The sequence below is a fragment of the Mytilus trossulus genome, chromosome 11 (genome assembly GCF_036588685.1).
Source record: "Mytilus trossulus isolate FHL-02 chromosome 11, PNRI_Mtr1.1.1.hap1, whole genome shotgun sequence".
Taxonomy (NCBI): domain Eukaryota; kingdom Metazoa; phylum Mollusca; class Bivalvia; order Mytilida; family Mytilidae; genus Mytilus; species Mytilus trossulus.
Genome location: NC_086383.1, coordinates 58,196,981 through 58,214,829, shown reverse-complemented (window position 1 = coordinate 58,214,829; position 17,849 = coordinate 58,196,981). Strand labels below are relative to the sequence as shown.

The 17,849-nt window shown below is 33.0% G+C and overlaps 3 protein-coding genes across 6 annotated transcripts; 1 reads left to right on the top strand and 2 right to left on the bottom strand.

The window, feature by feature from the left end:
- Positions 1–2,996: 2,996 nt before the first annotated feature.
- LOC134690196 (uncharacterized) lies at positions 2,997–6,352 on the bottom strand. The gene is made up of 2 exons (XM_063550173.1): positions 5,494–6,352; positions 2,997–3,040 (listed from the first exon to the last, which is right to left on the bottom strand). Exons 1-2 carry the CDS (start codon positions 6,350–6,352, stop codon positions 2,997–2,999), a joined length of 903 nt encoding a protein of 300 aa, XP_063406243.1.
- A 718-nt stretch (positions 6,353–7,070) lies between these two features.
- On the top strand, positions 7,071–15,801 carry LOC134691353 (uncharacterized). Of its 4 annotated transcripts, none has more exons than XM_063551834.1 (8): positions 7,071–7,682; positions 9,999–10,444; positions 11,235–11,811; positions 12,175–12,358; positions 12,927–13,172; positions 13,544–13,715; positions 14,239–14,390; positions 15,037–15,801. In XM_063551834.1, exons 1-8 carry the CDS (start codon positions 7,335–7,337, stop codon positions 15,219–15,221), a joined length of 2,310 nt encoding a protein of 769 aa, XP_063407904.1. In that variant the 5' UTR covers positions 7,071–7,334; the 3' UTR covers positions 15,222–15,801. The 4 variants fall into 4 exon arrangements, with proteins under 4 accessions (XP_063407904.1, XP_063407905.1, XP_063407906.1 ...); XM_063551836.1 differs by lacking the exon at positions 7,071–7,682 and adding an exon at positions 7,786–7,973; XM_063551837.1 differs by lacking the exon at positions 7,071–7,682 and adding an exon at positions 7,786–8,052.
- Positions 15,356–17,418, bottom strand: LOC134691354 (P2X purinoceptor 7-like). The gene is made up of 3 exons (XM_063551838.1): positions 17,175–17,418; positions 16,273–16,494; positions 15,356–15,681 (listed from the first exon to the last, which is right to left on the bottom strand). Exons 1-3 carry the CDS (start codon positions 17,348–17,350, stop codon positions 15,525–15,527), a joined length of 555 nt encoding a protein of 184 aa, XP_063407908.1. The 5' UTR covers positions 17,351–17,418; the 3' UTR covers positions 15,356–15,524.
- Between the last annotated feature and the right edge of the window lie 431 nt (positions 17,419–17,849).

Here is a 17,849-nt window from a genome sequence, read left to right as displayed (position 1 = left end):
TACAGTTTGTAACAAAATGACACATTTTGTATGGATTTTACAGGAAAAAAGCATCATCATCCATGATTATGGGGTTAGAATCTTAACTAAATGATAGAATTGTAAAATAAATAATTGAAGATAGATGTTTGAAAATGCTTTGAGAAAATCGAAAGAAAAGATAGTCACTGACAGTCACTGTACGGGTTTTTTGTCGGCTAAAATACAAAAAAGGAAATACACTTTTTCAGAGTTACGTCCCTTAAAATGACAATTTAAAAAATGTAAAAATTCAAAGAAAAATAATCTATACCTAATTAAATTATAATCTTTACAATTTGTTCTTTAAATTGAAAATTCACATTAGTTATCTGCATTCCTGCATAAAATTTTGCTAACTTGATTGAAAATCTGAACCTTATTTTTTCTTTTTTTTACATCCCACGATGGCGAAAGTCACCCATGTCACCTTAACTTTGAGTCTGACTTAAATTCAATTAAAGTTCTAGATTAAAACATATGTCTTGAAGTAAGCTATTGAAACATGTGAGACGTACGATACTGTGGTGACAAGATTAACTTCAATTGAGATTTACATTCAATTATTCTACAATTTACGTTTTCTTTAGTTATTGACACAGGTGATATTTTGATACTGTGATAACAAATGTTTCTTCAAATGTATTTCTATTTTTTTTATTAGATAGAATATAGCTTCAGATGAGTTATTGATACATTTGATTTATTTATTTGAATTATACTTTTAAAACAATTTAACTTATTTCAATAAAATGTTGATCAAATTTGTTCCTTTTGATATTTTGCTGACAAGTTTTTCCTACATCGATATTTAAATGATATCATATTGATAGCTGTTATATTGCTGGCAAATTGAGAGATGTGGTATGATTTCCAATGAGACAACTATCCAACTGAGTACCCCATGAAGTTGATGGAAGCAGTTATAGGCCACTATACTACCTTCAACAATAATAAAAACCATACGGAATAGTCGATTTTAAAAGCATCCGACAAAAAATGTGAAACAATTCAATTCTGAAAATTAACAGCTTAGTTTATTACAAAACAATTTATAAAAACCAAATTTGACAGAGCTAAACCAACGACAACCACTAAACTGCAGGCTCCTGACTTGGGATTGGCATAAAAAAATGTGGCTGGGTTAAACATGTTTCTGAGCGCTCAACCTAACATAGAACAGTAGTGTAACAGCACATCAGAAGAACAAACTGTACATAAGTTGCAATTGCCTAAACTCAAAAGATCAGTATGATGCACAAAAACAACAAAGAAAAACACTGAAAGCAAAACACCGATAAGAAAATACACGCAGTTATTGAAAGCTAGTTCAAAGCCTATCACGACTAATAAAGTAATCATTTTCTCATACTAAAATATAAATCAGTATACATAACTGGAAATTGCTGAATTAAATGTTTTACTTGATTTGAGTACTAACGTATAGTTGTATTAGTAAATTATTTGCATTTTGTAAACGTTTAAAACATTACGTAGTAATTTATTTTTACATAAATGCAGTAAAAAAGCTGATATTTCTTCTGATTTCTGAAAAAAATGCTTCTACCATGAAGATTACATTTCACTGTGGATTGATATAACGGAATTAATTTGGTTTTTGGTACATAGCTAGCTTACAGGCATTTTCAGATATGTCTTACTCCAGAAGTACAAGTGTATGTTGTGTACATGTACAAGATGTAAGTTTGTACAAATTATAATTTATTACAAGTTTTTTGTAGAAGTTATAAGTTTTTTGGCACATACCATTTGCACCAAGTGATACAATTTTGTCTTCTAACATGTATCAGCTTAATTTCTTTAATTCAAATTTATATACTTCAACCTAACATTTAGTGCTATTGTCCTTGTCATAAAACTTTAAAACAAAAAATAGTTTAAATTCTATTTTAATTTTTTCTTCTTAAACCAAAATCATATCCATAAATATGTCTTTTGTGATTTTATTATGGTTTTTTTGTATCAATGCTGAAGAGACGACTGCATCATGTAGTCATGGAAATATGACAGAAATTTGTGAAACAAACGACTGTGTGCATGTATCATCAATTTGTGTTAAGTGATTCATAAAACACTAATAACTTTTACAAAATTTCTGTACAAATTATAATTTGTGCAACATTACAATTCGTACACAACATATATATACTACTCCCACAAAAATACAGCAACACTTTTTTAATATCACTACAAAAAACTGATACCATTTTAAATAACAAATAAGACAAAATATTGAAGAAGACTGTGTTCACTTATGTAATTTTAATTTAATTTTGGTAATTTTAGATCATCTGGCCCACAGCGCCAAGTGAACTTGTCTCATCACTTGGCATATGTCGTCCGTCGTCGACGTCTTTTTTATTTTTCCAAAAAACATCATTTTTTTCACATAATATTCACATGAACTCTAACAATAGAGTTATTCAAATAACATTTAAATTTTCAAATTTAATTATAATCATGAAATATACCAAATAAGTAAAATTTTCATGTGAGTTTTAAGTATCAGCTAGTTGAGGTGAATATCACATGATAATGTTCAAGGCATTGTCTAATTCACTAGAGCAAAATTCGCCTGTGTGAAAGAAAGCGCAGACTTATTCGAATACCAATCCAACGAGGTAAATTGGATGTTATTATGAGAATCTAACATAATCTAAAATAGATAGCGGAAATATCACAATGAAAATTATAAAAATAAGTCGAGGAAACAAATAGTACCATGACCCACACAAAAACGTGTAAAAGACAAACGATAGTCAACAAAACACTACATTAAATATTAAATTTTGTGCAACTTAACAGAACAATAAAATCAATGCAAAACTTAATTTTATATAAGCAATGTAAGAATACCAACAAAAGAACTGTTAGCAAATATCCCTTGAAATAAAAAAGTTTTCTTCATGTTTCAAAATTATTTGAAATGACTGTCAGTGTCTTTAAACAATTATCTATTAATTCGCCTTCCTTATACATGGATTTGTATAGACAGAAAATTCTAAAAATAGAAATAAATATATAAATTAGAAAGTTGTTTTAAGATTGAAATTCAGAAAACTATCCACAAGAGTGATGGATGTTAGGAAATAAAGATCACCGTACGGTTTTATACATTAAGCAAAATAACAGACCTTATAGTCAGCTATAAAAAGACAATTTAAAACAACTTATCCATTCTTTAAAAGTCAGAATTTATGAAATTTCAGGGATTTTCTTACAAATATGCAAATTTCGAACCAAATTATCTCAAAAAGTAAGTCATGAAGGTACTTTTTACTTTGTATATTTGAAAAGTACACATTGAAATTAACCTACTATCAAAATTTTAAGAAAAAATCAACGAGGAATCTCTACTGTATCGTATGACCTTAAGACATGTTCAACTAATTTGTATGATTCGTTCGTATGTTGTACTGTTGTACCACTGTCCCAGGTTAGGGGAGGGTTGGGATCACGCTAACATGTTTAATCCCGCCACATTATTTATGTATGTGCCTGTCCCAAGTCAGGAGCCTGTAAATTGTTTATGTGTTACATTTTCGTTTTTCGTACATTTTTGTTACATAAATAAGGCCGTTAGTTTTCTCGTTTGAATTGTTTTACATTGTCTTATAGGGGCCATTTATAGCTGACTATGCGATATGGGCTTTGTTCATTGTTGAAGGTCGTACGGTGACCTCTAGTTGTTAATGTCTGTGTAATTTTGGTCTTTTGTGGATAGGTGTTTCATTGGGGATCATACCACATCTTCTTTTTTTATAACCAAGTAAAATAAACGACCGAATTTATAACACAACAATAAACGATATCTGACAGACATATACTAACGAAAACAAACCGACCAAGGCCAAGGGCAGGGTTCAGGCATATTATTCATGAGGCAGTGTTATCATATATATATATATATATATATATATAGATATATAAATGTCTAAGAATATAACTAAAACACACTAATTGATACATTAAAAATTTATATTAGATGTTAAATAGAAATACGCAATATTTCGCTAAACAAATTAGCTTCATCAGGCGTGTGCATCTCTCAAGGTGAAATCGGATGCATGACAGAAAAATATTTTTGTAGCTTAATCTATACAAGATTTGAGGGATGGGTGTAACATATTAATTCGGTCATAAAATATGTTTGTAGCTACAACTACATGAAGTTGGAATAAAAGTTTAACACATTTATAGATGTTCGATAAATTGTATGAATTTTTATAAATTAATTTGTATGATTTCAAGATAACTATGGTTTTGATTTGCTTTGATATCTTTTTTCGTCTCTCTCATTGAGTCCATCAGGTTCAAGAGTTCGTAACTGGTGCATCCAAAATCTCTCTCTTTTTTGTCTTCCTTGTGTATCCCAATTTTGATTTTTCTCAATGATTTGAAATGTGATGTTTTCAAAATCATGTCCTGCTCTTAAAAGGTGTCTTGTAATTGGGCAGTTCCTTTCTTTTGTATAAAATGACCGATGGTTATTTAGTCGGATGTTAAATGGGGTTTCTGTTTCACCAACATATTGTAATTTGCAAGTTCCACACGTTAGAACATAAATGCAATTTTGCGTTTTGCAATTTGATGTTATAAATATGTTGTAATTTTTCTTTGTGACTGTGCTGATGAACTGGGTTTCTATATTGGCGACTTTGCAGCACTTACAATTGCCCCTTCCGCATTGTTTATAACCTCCGATTGTTGATATCTCCCGTTTAGATACTTTGGATGATACTAGAATATCTTTGAGGTTTTTTGGTCTGCGGTAAGCCATAACGGGAGGTGATGGAAAAATCTCGCTCAAGGAAGGATCATTTTCAATAAGACGCCAGTGTTTGTGGACAATTGATGAAATATTTGTCAGATGAGGATGAAAGCTAACAACAAACGGGATTTTATTTGTCTGGGCCGTCTTTTCTTTGTATTCAAGTAGGTTTGTTCGTTCTTTTTCGTTTGCTTTTCCGAAAGCTTCTGAAATACTTTTGTTCTTATAACCTCTTGATTTGAGTTGCTGTCTGAGTTGCCCTAAACGATGGTTTAACTTTGATTCCGATGAACAAATCCGTTTTAACCTGATGGCTTGGCTGTACGGAATGCTCCGGGAGCAGTGTTTCGGGTGACAACTCTTCGGAGAGAGAAATTGGTGTTTATCAGTTTTTTTGGTGTGAAGGTCTGTTGTCATGACTCCGTTTTCTAAAGTTATGGTGGTGTCGAGAAACGCAATTTTCTCATTTGAAACTTCAGATGTGAACTTGATCGATTGATGAAAGTTGTTACAGAAATCGAGAAATTCTTGCAGGCGTTCTGCAGTTTCGTTCCATTTGATGTCGATGTCATCAATATAACGGAGCCAAGACAAGGGTTTGTATGGTACATTCGAAAGGATGCGTTCTTCGAGACTCCCCATGAAAATGTTGGCAAAAGAAGGTGCCATTTTGGTTCCCATACTGGTACCGTCAACCTGCAAGTAGTGCTGGTCGTTGAATACAAAATTGTTGTTTTCAAGCACTAGTCTTAGCAACTGAACCAGACAGTCTGTTGGGGGATGTTTATCCTTACGATTGTTCCATACCTGTTCACAAGCGACTATTCCTTCATTTTTGGGAATATTTGTGTACAAAGAAGACACATCCATCGATACCAAAATTGTGTTGTTTGGTAAGGGGTTTAATGAATCCATTTTCTTCAAATAATCTGTAGTATCTTGAATGTAAGATGGCATTGTTCTAACATGTGGTCTGAGATGGTAATCCACGAATTCAGATATTTTTTCGGTTGGATGGCCATTTGCAGATACTATCGGTCTTCCCGGAATCCCTTCTTTATGGAGTTTTGGGAGCAAGTAAAATCGACCGGCTGTGCAGGTTTCATCAGGTCGTAGATAGTCGTACGTGTCGTCATCAATATGTTTTTTGCTGTTCATGTCTGAAAGGACCTCATTAATTTGTTTACTTATTTCTTTTGTAGGATCACTTTCTAAATGTTTGTAAAATTTTGTATTTGAAAGCTGACGATTCCCTTCTTCAATGTAGTCGGTTTTGTTGATCACTACAACTGCACTTCCTTTGTCTGCTTGTTTAATAACAATATCATCACGGCTTTTTAAATTATTTATGGCCTGGCTTTCTTGTTCAGAGAGATTCCTTAAACGTTTGCCACTGACTGATGATTTTACTTCAGTTTTAATTGATGATATAAAGGATTCTAAATTGTCGTTCTTACTCCTTGGTGGATTCCATTCGCTTTTCTTTTTAAATCTTGGGATGCACTTGTCCTCTTTATCACTCTCATATTCCGAATCATTCATTCCGGCTTCTTGTAAGGTTTTTTTGTGTTGCCTATTAAAATGTTCTTTTAGGCGAAGGCGTCTAGCAAATTGATCCATATCTGTCTCCAGTTGTAGGTTGTTAATGTTTGCTGGTATAGGACAGAAGTTAAGACCTCTACTTAATAATTTTTCTTCGGAGTTGGTTAATTCTGTTGACGATAGATTAACAACTAAATTATCTTCCGCAGGTCGTGTCCGTTTTTTAAAACGTCTTTTTCTTGGTTGTTTTAACTTACTCTCTTTTAAAATATTATTGTAGAATATTGTATAAAAGAATGTACCATACAAACCGACTACATTGAAGAAGGGAATCGTCAGCTTTCAAATACAAAATTTTACAAACATTTAGAAAGTGATCCTACAAAAGAAATAAGTAAACAAATTAATGAGGTCCTTTCAGACATGAACAGCAAAAAACATATTGATGACGACACGTACGACTATCTACGACCTGATGAAACCTGCACAGCCGGTCGATTTTACTTGCTCCCAAAACTCCATAAAGAAGGGATTCCGGGAAGACCGATAGTATCTGCAAATGGCCATCCAACCGAAAAAATATCTGAATTCGTGGATTACCATCTCAGACCACATGTTAGAACAATGCCATCTTACATTCAAGATACTACAGATTATTTGAAGAAAATGGATTCATTAAAGGAGATGTGACATGATTTTTTTTTTTTTTTTTTTTTTGTAAATAAATATTTATTTATACATAATTACCCCATAAAAAACATCGAAAGATATATAATTATCGTTTAAATGGATAAATTATGAATTCAAATATATCGATCTGTCGACCTACTAATTATGCATATTTCAATCCCGGAAGTCACTCAGAACGAGGCTGTGACGTCAGTGGTTACATCAATCATATTTGACTGACGGGTGTATATACATAATTAGCGCTATTTCATTTCCGAATATCTTAAAGAAAAATACATGACAGTGATTAAAAATGGTTCTGTGTGCTGCCAGTGGGTGCAACAATAGACATAAGAAGGACAACTTAATTAGTTTTTTTCGTTTTCCAATTAACCCGCAAACCAGGAAGGCGTGGACACATTATTGTAAGAGATGGGACTTCCTACCAGGCGCTAGTCATAGACTTTGTTCCGCCCATTTTACAAATTCATGTTACGATCGTGACCCAGAAGTAATGAAGAACCTCGAGGGATGTCCTACCATGAAGCCAAAACTCCGTCCAAATGCAGTACCTGACATTCCATTGACGCAACCAACAACAGCTGAGCCAAAGCCACCTTTACCTAAGCGTGGAGCTTTTGAGAAGCGGAGAAAAGCTGAGGTAAATATATATATTTTTTTATCTTCGCAAATATTTTATTGCATCCCCTTTTAATAATATTTATTTTTTTCAATAATTTCAATATCCAAATAAATATAGCTAAGTGTTGAAAATTTAGTATCGTGTACCTCCTTAGTGTACCTCACTACCTGTTCACGTGTGCAGGTGTGTACATCGAACCATAAAGTTACATCGATCAGAAGTTACAGGTATGCGGCACACTTTATCCCCAATACTTGGTTACCTTTTGAAGTTGAAAGCTACAGGTGTCATGCCCCAGGGTGGTGATAGGTAAGACATAGGTAATACGCAATATTGCGTAACATGCGGCGAATCTGTGTACATCAATGATCACCGGCGGGATGCACAGGTGAGGTTGGAAAATAGACTCGAGAAAATGTTACAGACACATATTACGCAATGCATATCTGTTTTACCTGTAGGAATAATCATTTCCTGACTGTCGGTTAATCAACGGGGTTTTACCGAATAGAGAAAAAAGGACTGAAAGTGCGGCTTAAAAAAAGGGGGGGGTGGGAGGATAGGAAATAATGGGTTGCTGAATTTTACGTTGTAATGAATGGAGTATAATAAGCAAACTAATTAGACAATAAAGAATTAATTTTTAAAGTAAAAATTAAAAATGCCTGTCAGTCCCTATAACTAAAACATAACCTGCAGTACATAGATTCTAATAAATATTAGGCAGGTGTAAAAAGTGTATTGTAATTCATTTTCTATTATTTACCCTAATTATTTGATTTATTTATCATATGGAAAGTCATTTTATTTCTTAATAAAAAAAATGTGAAGAGATGCTATGATAGAAAGTTGATGCAAGGTTATTGAGGTGAAATATGCAAAAGGTGACTTAAATGAGAAACAAATATTTTGGCTAGTGTATGTATTCAAGTCTTTATATTGCACAAGACATGAAGCTGAATAATATAGTTTTAATAATGCAAATAAATCCAATTGATACAGACCTGGGAGTAGTAGATAAAGTATAAGTATAGACTGAAGATATACACATTATAACAATTCAGCAAAAAACAAAAATCAGTACTTATTGAAAATGTTCATCAGGATGATTAAAGAGGGGACAAAGACATGAATTTATTTTATTGTATTAAAATTTCTTTAAATATTACTTTTAAATTTCCCCTGTTATATGTCATACTTATTACACATTTATTGTGAGCTGCTTCAATAATTCAAATTTCACACCAACATACTTGGTTAGGTCAGAGACATGTCTCTGGTTAGGTGATAGGTAATTTATTACCTGTCTTTTTCTCTTATTTAATGCAATTTAATTACCTGTTCAACTCCAACAGTTTTAAGAAATATATTTTGATAATAGAGATATATATATATATGGTGAAGTAATTGATATAAAAGTAATGAAATTTCTACACAGATCATTATATATACATTCTAAATTTAAAAATGTGCATTTAATTTCATATTGTGTTTATACAGTACATGTATGAGGGGGGGGGGGGGGGGTCTGTTATTCTGTAAACATTTTCACCCCTTTTTTCTCAGATCTTAAAAAAAATTAACACCTTTTTTCTCTAAATTTTCACTTTTTTTGCCCTTTATTCTCTAATCTTCATTTTTTAGAGGCATTATTCTATAATCATTTAACACCATCCAAACCCTCATGTATGTATGTAGTGTGGCTATAATAAACTTTAAACTTGAACTGAACACTAAAAATTCAAATTATTAAATTAATATATAAGAACCAAATAATTGGTGGTAAACTTGCAGGGAGATATCCAGCCATTTTCGAAAAAAAGGTGGTGGGGGGGGGGGGGGGCAAATTTATGTCCCCATTCAAATATATTGATCGTCCCCATAAAAGGGGGGGTCTAAACCCTCCCCCTGGATCCGCCACTGAAATTTTGATTGCTACTCGGACAACTATCCATGAAAGCTCAAATTAAAGGGATTTAAGAAGTAATATGTATATTTCTCTATGTTTTTGATTTCATTATAATTGTAATTTAAGACCATTTAATTATTCAGAAATGCAATTGACCATCATAGGCTGATCCAGGGGGGGGGGGGCTTTTGTGGAAAAAGTGGTTAATTATATAGGGAATCACTGAAGCATTTGTGACTGGACTGGAGCAAGTGCAACCCTCCTTCCCCCCCCCCCCCTTTGTAGGTGTCAGTGGGACCCCTTAGGAAAATTTCTGGATCCGCCACTGACCATGATTGACCATTGTGGGACCACTTGTTTTTTATATCTCTTTCATAGTAAAGTTGTGTAAAACTAAATAAACAACAAATATTTATTCTTTGCAGATTCTACAGCTTGCATATGACAACTATGAACGAGAGACGGAATGTGTACAACTCCAAGTACCAGACAGTACCACAACACCAGAACCAGAACCAGAGCTGCCAACCTCCAATGTTACAGAGAACAATACATGTACATCCAAAGTTACCATGGTTACACAGACTACTCCACCACCATCACCAAAAGTAGTAAAACACAAGAAAAGCCAATCCTACCTCCGTCCACAGCAACGTACCAGGAAACATCAAACAGATCTTAAGATTACACAACCTTCAGCAACATACAGTACAATTGCTACACAGACTGATGATGACATTACAAAATGTACATGTGCCAGTACTCTACCTACAACAACTCACACCACTTCAGCCCAAAACTCTGATGACGATGAGGTTTCCAGCCATGCAGATAGTGATGAGGACTACCAACCCTCAGATGATGATCAGAGGTATGTAGTACTATATGTATAATTATTTTTTGGAAATAGAATATATATAAATTGATCAACCTGTTTAAAAAACAGACTCTGTAATCCGCTTCCAGTTTCTTTGAAACATTCGTCAATTCCATTCTCAATTTTTAAAACTTTATATACTTATATTAATTCAATATGTATATATAAAAGAAGATTAGGTATGATTGCCCATGAGACAACTCCCCACAATAGACCAAAATGAAATCAAAATTAACAACTATCTATAGATCACATATGGCCTTCAACAATAAGCAAAGCCTCTAATGCACAGTCAGCTACAAAAGGCCTAGAAATGACAATTCAAATAAGAAAACTTACATGTTTTTAAAAACTAGATCCTTAAAACAAAATATAAATAAAAATCGCTGAAAGAAAGATGCTATACTGAGGACAAGAAAAAGTAAATTTTGATTCATTTTGTATGTAGGTTGAAATTTAACATGTAAAATGAACATAGATAAAAGAAGAAGTTGTGTGAGTGCCAATGAGACAACTCTCCATCCAAATAACAATTTATAAAAGTAAACCATTATAGGTCAATGTACGGACTTCAACATCGAGCCTTGCCTCACACTGAACAACCAACTTTTAATGTATGTGCATTTGTCATTTCATACCTTATTGAACCAATTCATTTCTTTTACCAACAAAATGTAATTAATTTTCATCTAAAAATAAGGTCTTAGGACCATCCAGTGTGCAAGTATTTGCTGGAATTCATTTTAGTATCGCATGCAATGTAAAACTATATATTTTTTTTTAGTTCTGATGCTGACGCCGATGACATGAATGATGAACCCAAAAACTACCGTCTTAATGCAAAAGCAACCCCTGAAGAACAGAAGCAGTTCCTTGTAAGCGAGTCAGCCCTAGCAGAGTTATTGTCCGTGTGCAGATATTGCAGCAGTGAAGCTGTTCCAGTGATTACAGTATCCAAGGGAACCCTGATTGAGACAAACTCTATCTGTGTAAATGGACATTTGTCCATCTGGAAAAGCCAGTCCAGCCACAACAGCCTGCCATGGAGCAACTTAATGACAGCTACAGCAATTATGTTAAGTGGATGCAACGCAACATCAGTTCTTAGAATGTTTGACCACCTAAATGTCCAGATGTTTTCTATGAGGACTTATAACAGACTACAGTCTTTTTATGTTTCACCAGCAGCTACCATGGCCTGGGATTCCGAACAGTCCAGTTTGCTACAGCAATTGAGAGGGTCTGACGTTATATTGGGAGGTGATGCAAGGTGTGATTCCCCGGGTTATTCTGCCAAGTATGGGTCGTACACCCTAATGGACCTACAGACAAAGAAAATCCTTGACTTCCAATTGATACAGGTAAAAATAGGCTTTTATCTTTGAAATGTGTACATAATTAAAAATTAACAGTAATCTTGTAAAAACAAGAAGATGTGGATTAATTGCCAATGAGACAACTCTAAACCAGAGGAAAAAAAACATGGAGTTAATTATAAGTCAATGTACAGTGAGTCGTCAATAATGAGCAATACCCACACTGCTTAGTCAACAATGAGGGGGAAATACTATGAAAAAAACTAAATGAAATAAGTTTATATTTCTCTTTTGATTTTATAAATTTTTCTAGATGGTCTTATATACATGACGATGTATATTTAATTAGCTAGATAATTAGAAATTTATGTCTATTTGAGAAAATATATATTTTATTTTGTTTTGTAGAGCAACGAGGTGAAAGGTTCAACGCACATGGAACTAGAGGGCTTGAAGCGTGCTCTGGGATTTCTCAAAGACTATGTCAATATTAAAGAAGTTGTGACAGACAGACACTCATCCATCAAGAAGTACATGAGGATCAGCGAGGGTGACAAAAAACATCTTTTTGATGTATGGCATGTAGCTAAAGGTAATTAAAATGTATATCTGTAAAAATCATTCCAAACTAAGGTTTTATCCATCAGATAGAAAAGAAATTTAAAGCTAATGCTAGATATAATATACCAAAAGCATAGAAAAAAATGATGACAGATTGACCCATCTAATAAAGTAATTCCAATTTCTTCGTTCATAAAAAGATTATGACCTTTAAATGTGGTATTGTCTTATATAATTAAGAAAAAATAACATATTTGTTCTCTTTATATGAAAATTTCACTAAAGCATGCATAATTATAAAAAAGAAGATGTGGTATTATTGCAAGGACACAACTCTCCTCAAGAGACTAACGGGCTAATAAATAAACAACAGTTCACAGTTAAGATAGCCTTCAGCAATAAGCAAATCACATACATGTAATGTCAGTTTCAACACAGGGTCCATAGTTATCCAAAGGATATGTGATGAATACAAAGTCTTGTTTTGTCACAAAAAAATAATTCATTTATGATTGTTAGCTGTTTACCCTAATTGTTAATGTTTATATTTTCATTTTGGACATACATTTTTATATTTTCTTTCTTATTTCCAATTACAGGTGTTTCTAAGAAGTTAGAAGCGGCAGCAAAGAAGAGTGGAGACAAAGACATCCGTCCATGGATCAAATCCATTGTTAACCATATCTACTGGATTTCCTCTTCTTGTGGAATGGATGGGGATTTGAAGACAGCCAAGTGGTTGTCCATCATGAACCACATGTGCAACAAGCATGAAGGGCATTCTAGCATCTATCCAAAGTGCGACCATGGTGAATTATCACAAGACCGTCAATGGCTTGAAGAAGGTATTTATATTAAATTAAATGTACCGGGTATATATAGTATTTGTTTAGAAAGAAAAACATGTAAATGATGAATTTTAAGAAGACAAGCACAATATCCATGTCAGTTTATTGGACTAAATATTCTATACAGAATCAACACTTGAAACCTTAATGACAGATAATGAAAACACTAAAACAGTGTACTTATACCTTTATTTCCAGAAGCAAAGTTAGTAAGACACAGGTGCATTTGTTATAAGGAGACTAGTAACAGAGTTATTTCCCTTATCATTTCTAACAAGATTTGTCTCTCTTGTTCCATTGATAATTCTGCAATTATTTTTGAGCTTAATATACATTTTTTTAAGGGTTATCTAAAATTGTTATTTCAGGTTCTGTGCCGTATAAGAGAATGAAAGCTGTTGTAGAGAGCAAATACCTTCTGACAGATGTACCAAAGTTATCTCCAGTATACCAGACCTATGCCTTGGAGGTTTTCCACTCTGTGGTTAACAACTTTGCACCAAAGAGCACCCACTTTCTCTACTCATCTATGCTTGCACGCTAAATATTTAATTTTATTTGTTGTGTGTAATTATGTCCCACCTATAATAGTAGAGGGGCATTATGTTTTATGGTCTGTCTGTTCGTCATGCTTCAGGTTAAATTTTTTTGTCAAGGCAGTTTTTGATGAAGCTGAAGTCCAATCAACTTGAAATTAAGTACACATGTTCCTAATGATATGATCCTTCTAATTTTAGAGCCAAATTAGATTTTGACCCCAATTTCACAAGCACTGATTTAAAAAATTAAAGCGAGAGTTTCATGTGAAAGTTTTTGGTCACAGTAGTTTCTGATGAAGAGGTAGTCCAATTAACTTGAAACTTAGTACACCTTATCCGTATCGTATGATATTTCTATTTTAAATGCCAAATTATATTTTTACAGTCAATTGAACATGGGAAATGAAAGTGCGAGAGTCCATGTACTTTGGACACATTCTTGTTTATAATTTACTAATTTTACACCTAACAAAACTTTTTTTTCTTCAACATATTGACTAATAAATGTTGTAAATCCCTTTCAGATTGTGTGTTGCAGCATTGCACTACAACGAGAACTGCAACAGAGATAGAGCTTTCACTAAAGATGGTCTGCAATGCTTCAGCATGGTTTATCCCAAAGCAAAGAAAGGCAAAGAAGCTGTTGTTAAATCCAGACCTTCGCCAGCTACTTATGGTATGTATTAAAATACAAGTTGTGGTTATCAAAAAAGATAAGAAGTTGTTTGATTGCAAAAGAAACTATCCATCAAAACTAATATGAAGTGTATGTTATCACTACAGATAACCTTACGGTCTTCAACAATGAGGAAAACTATACTGTATGATAAGCTTAAAAAAGGCACTGACATCAAAATATGAATCAATTAAATTGAGAAACTATCGGCCTAATTTTAAACAACATCATTCATATAAAACAATTTAACATACATTTGTATGGTATGCAACAAAGAGCTAACATAGTTTTTAACCAAGTGATCACAGCTTGTACATGCTTTGCTATAGGATGTCAGTTAAACACTTGATGCATCAATTCATTTTTATTTACTGTGGATTTATTTGTTTACATGGGTACCAATTTTCGTGGATTAGGAAAAACTTGCATATTCGTGGATATTTAATTTCATGGTTTTGCTGAAGTCTGCATACAAACCTATAGAAAAATTATCATTTGTTGAATATTTAATTTCGTGGTTTGACTGTGCCCACGAAATCCACAAAAACTAGTATCCAACGAATAATAATGAATCCACAGTAGTAAAAATTAAGAATAACATTGTAATACTTGCACTTTGAAAATAATATTGACTATTTTTTTGTAGATTATGTTCTGCTGATCAAGCAAGCTGTTGTTTCCAGAAGGGAACATGACTGCTCGTCCTATTCAAATGCTGCAGGGGATGTAAAGATACTTCAAAACCATTTTCCGGTCAGTTTGACACAGACATTCGAGCCATTCCAAAAGGCAGACCTCATTTCAAGACACAGGTCACGCTTTCAGAGATAGAGGAAAATTATTGAGAACAGTTTAATGTTTGTACAATATGCAGTGGATGATCATTGTAATCTTTTACATGTGAATAATATTCATGAGTTTTGAACAATGCAGGCTTTGTTCATGTTATTTATTGTGAAGAAATATCAATCTTGATTTTTTATTTAGCAATAAAAAAAATGGTATAAGGTACACTTTTATTATTTAAATTATTCTGTTGATCTACTGTGCAAGGACAAAAAGTCAATGTTTTTATTAAAACAAGTGTTTCATTTAAAATAAATAGTTACAAAAAGTCATCAGTCCAAACTTAATTCATACAACTGCATATTTGAAGCCACAGTATTCTTCAGACGGGAAACTGTCTCTAATTTTTTTCACAACACATGCAGGCAAGATCTTTCTGTTGTGACGTCCAAGGCGATGCCATATCCACTGAACAAATCTCCTATATGCCATAAACCTATATTTCCTACAAAGCAAAACATCAATTATATTCATATACAACTTTCAGTACCATACTTTTAACTGATGTAAATATATTTACAAACATACAAAGAAAGTTATAATGAAAAATTTCTTATTGACCTTTTTTTTATTTTAGAAAGACCAAAACATTTTAAATCTGTTGTACCTGTCATTTTGTGTTGTATTTAGGTTAAAAAGAAATATTTAGGATTGATAAATATTACCTACGGTGTACAGCCATGTATATATTTGCTACCTATGTACATGATGTATATTATTATGACACGAAAGAACTTGGGCCTTTCTACATGTTCAATATGCTTTGAAATATATTATGTATAAACAAATTGTATCTGTGATATTTGAATTATGAATTATCTGTGATATTAAATTATTATTTAATTCTTCTGTTAGTTTCTTTATTGAATTGTCAATGATTGTACTAACTCTGTACAATTAAAAATATTGAAGTCACTTAACTGCTTAAGTATTGCCTCGAAAACAGTGAATGAACATGGATTCAATAAAACAATAATTGATTTGAAATTGATCCAACATGAACATGAACCTAGCCTACTACTATTTCAAAACTTACTCATTGATGGGTTCATTGTCGTCAAATGGACCAATATGCTCCATGTATGCATACATGCTGACTTGTAACACATGACGGTTTAAGCAGTTGGCAATAAAGACCTCATGTTCTGTGATGCAGTTTAAGTCATCTGGTTGCATTAAATAGCTTACAGCTGATATGTCTGAACAGCATACACATTCATCTGCTGTGGTCATGGAATTGCAGTTTCCACAATCACACCTATAACATGAAAAAAAAATTATTTATGTGAAACCAGCAGTACAAAATACACAATATAGAAAATATAACACAAGAGTAGGTTTCTCAAATAAACTTTGTGCCACGGTTGATCATAAGCAAGTGCAGATCCTAACCATGGATAAAGGTGGGAGGGGGGAACTATGTGTCCCCATTCAAAATTATGAATTGATTGTGGATGTATATTTATATATCTTGAATTAAACTCTATAAAAAAATATCATAAATGTGGTGATGTGTTGTTCATAATGCTCATCAAATATATATGGACATTTTTTTCTTTTCATTGCCAAAATTTTATTACTGTCTAGTGACTGGTTTACTCCAATACTTCTTCAGGTGGTCTGTTTATACAATATGACATGATGGACATTTTTTTCTTCCCCCACCCCCCCTGTCCATTTATTATATTTGACAGTTCGTAATTCTTTATTTGTGAAGCAAAAACTGTATACGACGTAGTAGGCGTCCCAGAAAGAAAAAAAAATAGCATTGCCAAACGTCATAATTATTTGGATTAGGGCAGAGGGAAACAAACTATTTTCGGTGGATAAATTAATCGTAAAAAAAAACAGAAATTTACATTTTTAACTGTTATACATGTATCTGCCATTAATTGAACTCTGAAAGTGTTTGGTTACAAGTATATTTATCATACGAACCAGTTTGTGTTTACAAGGCGATCGACATTGCTTGAAAGATCGTCAATGTCGGACTCTTCGGATGACGAATTTATATCTTCTTCTTGATTATTTTCCACAAGTAACGGCTCAAACTGATACGGTCGAATATCTAAACTTTGAGAATTGCTTTGTAAACTGCTGTCAACACCGTCCATTGTTTAATTACGCAAAAATGCGATGTACTTCGTCCATATTGAGACATTTTCTCAGCTTGTATCCAGTGACGTCACCACGATCACGTGACCGGTATCTCATTAAAAATCAAAGATAACGACAAGCGCTGGATTCTTTGACCATAAAAAGTTATTTTAATGAGGTTTTGACAAGCAAAATTAATTATAATATACTTTTTTACCAATTTGAATTGATTAATTAAAAAAAAAAAAAAAAAAAAAATTGTGTCACGTCTCCTTTAAACCCCTTACCAAACAACACAATTTTGGTATCGATGGATGTGTCTTCTTTGTACACAAATATTCCCAAAAATGAAGGAATAGTCGCTTGTTAACAGGTATGGAACAATCGTAAGGATAAACATCCCCCAACAGACTGTCTGGTTCAGTTGCTAAGACTAGTGCTTGAAAACAACAATTTTGTGTTCAACGACCAGCACTACTTGCAGGTTGACGGTACCAGTATGGGAACCAAAATGGC

What these genes read in the sequence shown, in the direction of transcription:
- LOC134690196 (XM_063550173.1), bottom strand. Translation starts at nt 6,352, where the DNA reads ATGAATGATTCGGAATATGAGAGTGATAAAGAGGACAAGTGCATCCCA. An exon ending in CTTGCAGGTTGACGGTACCA is followed by an intron (nt 3,041 to 5,493) that starts GTATGGGAACCA and finishes TTCTATTTTTAG; the next exon opens with AATTTTCTGTCTATACAAAT.
- LOC134691353 (XM_063551834.1), top strand. Translation starts at nt 7,335, where the DNA reads ATGGTTCTGTGTGCTGCCAGTGGGTGCAACAATAGACATAAGAAGGAC. An exon ending in AGAAGCGGAGAAAAGCTGAG is followed by an intron (nt 7,683 to 9,998) that starts GTAAATATATAT and finishes TATTCTTTGCAG; the next exon opens with ATTCTACAGCTTGCATATGA. An exon ending in ACCTTCGCCAGCTACTTATG is followed by an intron (nt 14,391 to 15,036) that starts GTATGTATTAAA and finishes ATTTTTTTGTAG; the next exon opens with ATTATGTTCTGCTGATCAAG.
- LOC134691354 (XM_063551838.1), bottom strand. Translation starts at nt 17,350, where the DNA reads ATGGACGGTGTTGACAGCAGTTTACAAAGCAATTCTCAAAGTTTAGAT. An exon ending in CGCCTTGTAAACACAAACTG is followed by an intron (nt 16,495 to 17,174) that starts GTTCGTATGATA and finishes TTCATGTTATAG; the next exon opens with GTGTGATTGTGGAAACTGCA. An exon ending in GACAATGAACCCATCAATGA is followed by an intron (nt 15,682 to 16,272) that starts GTAAGTTTTGAA and finishes TTTGCTTTGTAG; the next exon opens with GAAATATAGGTTTATGGCAT.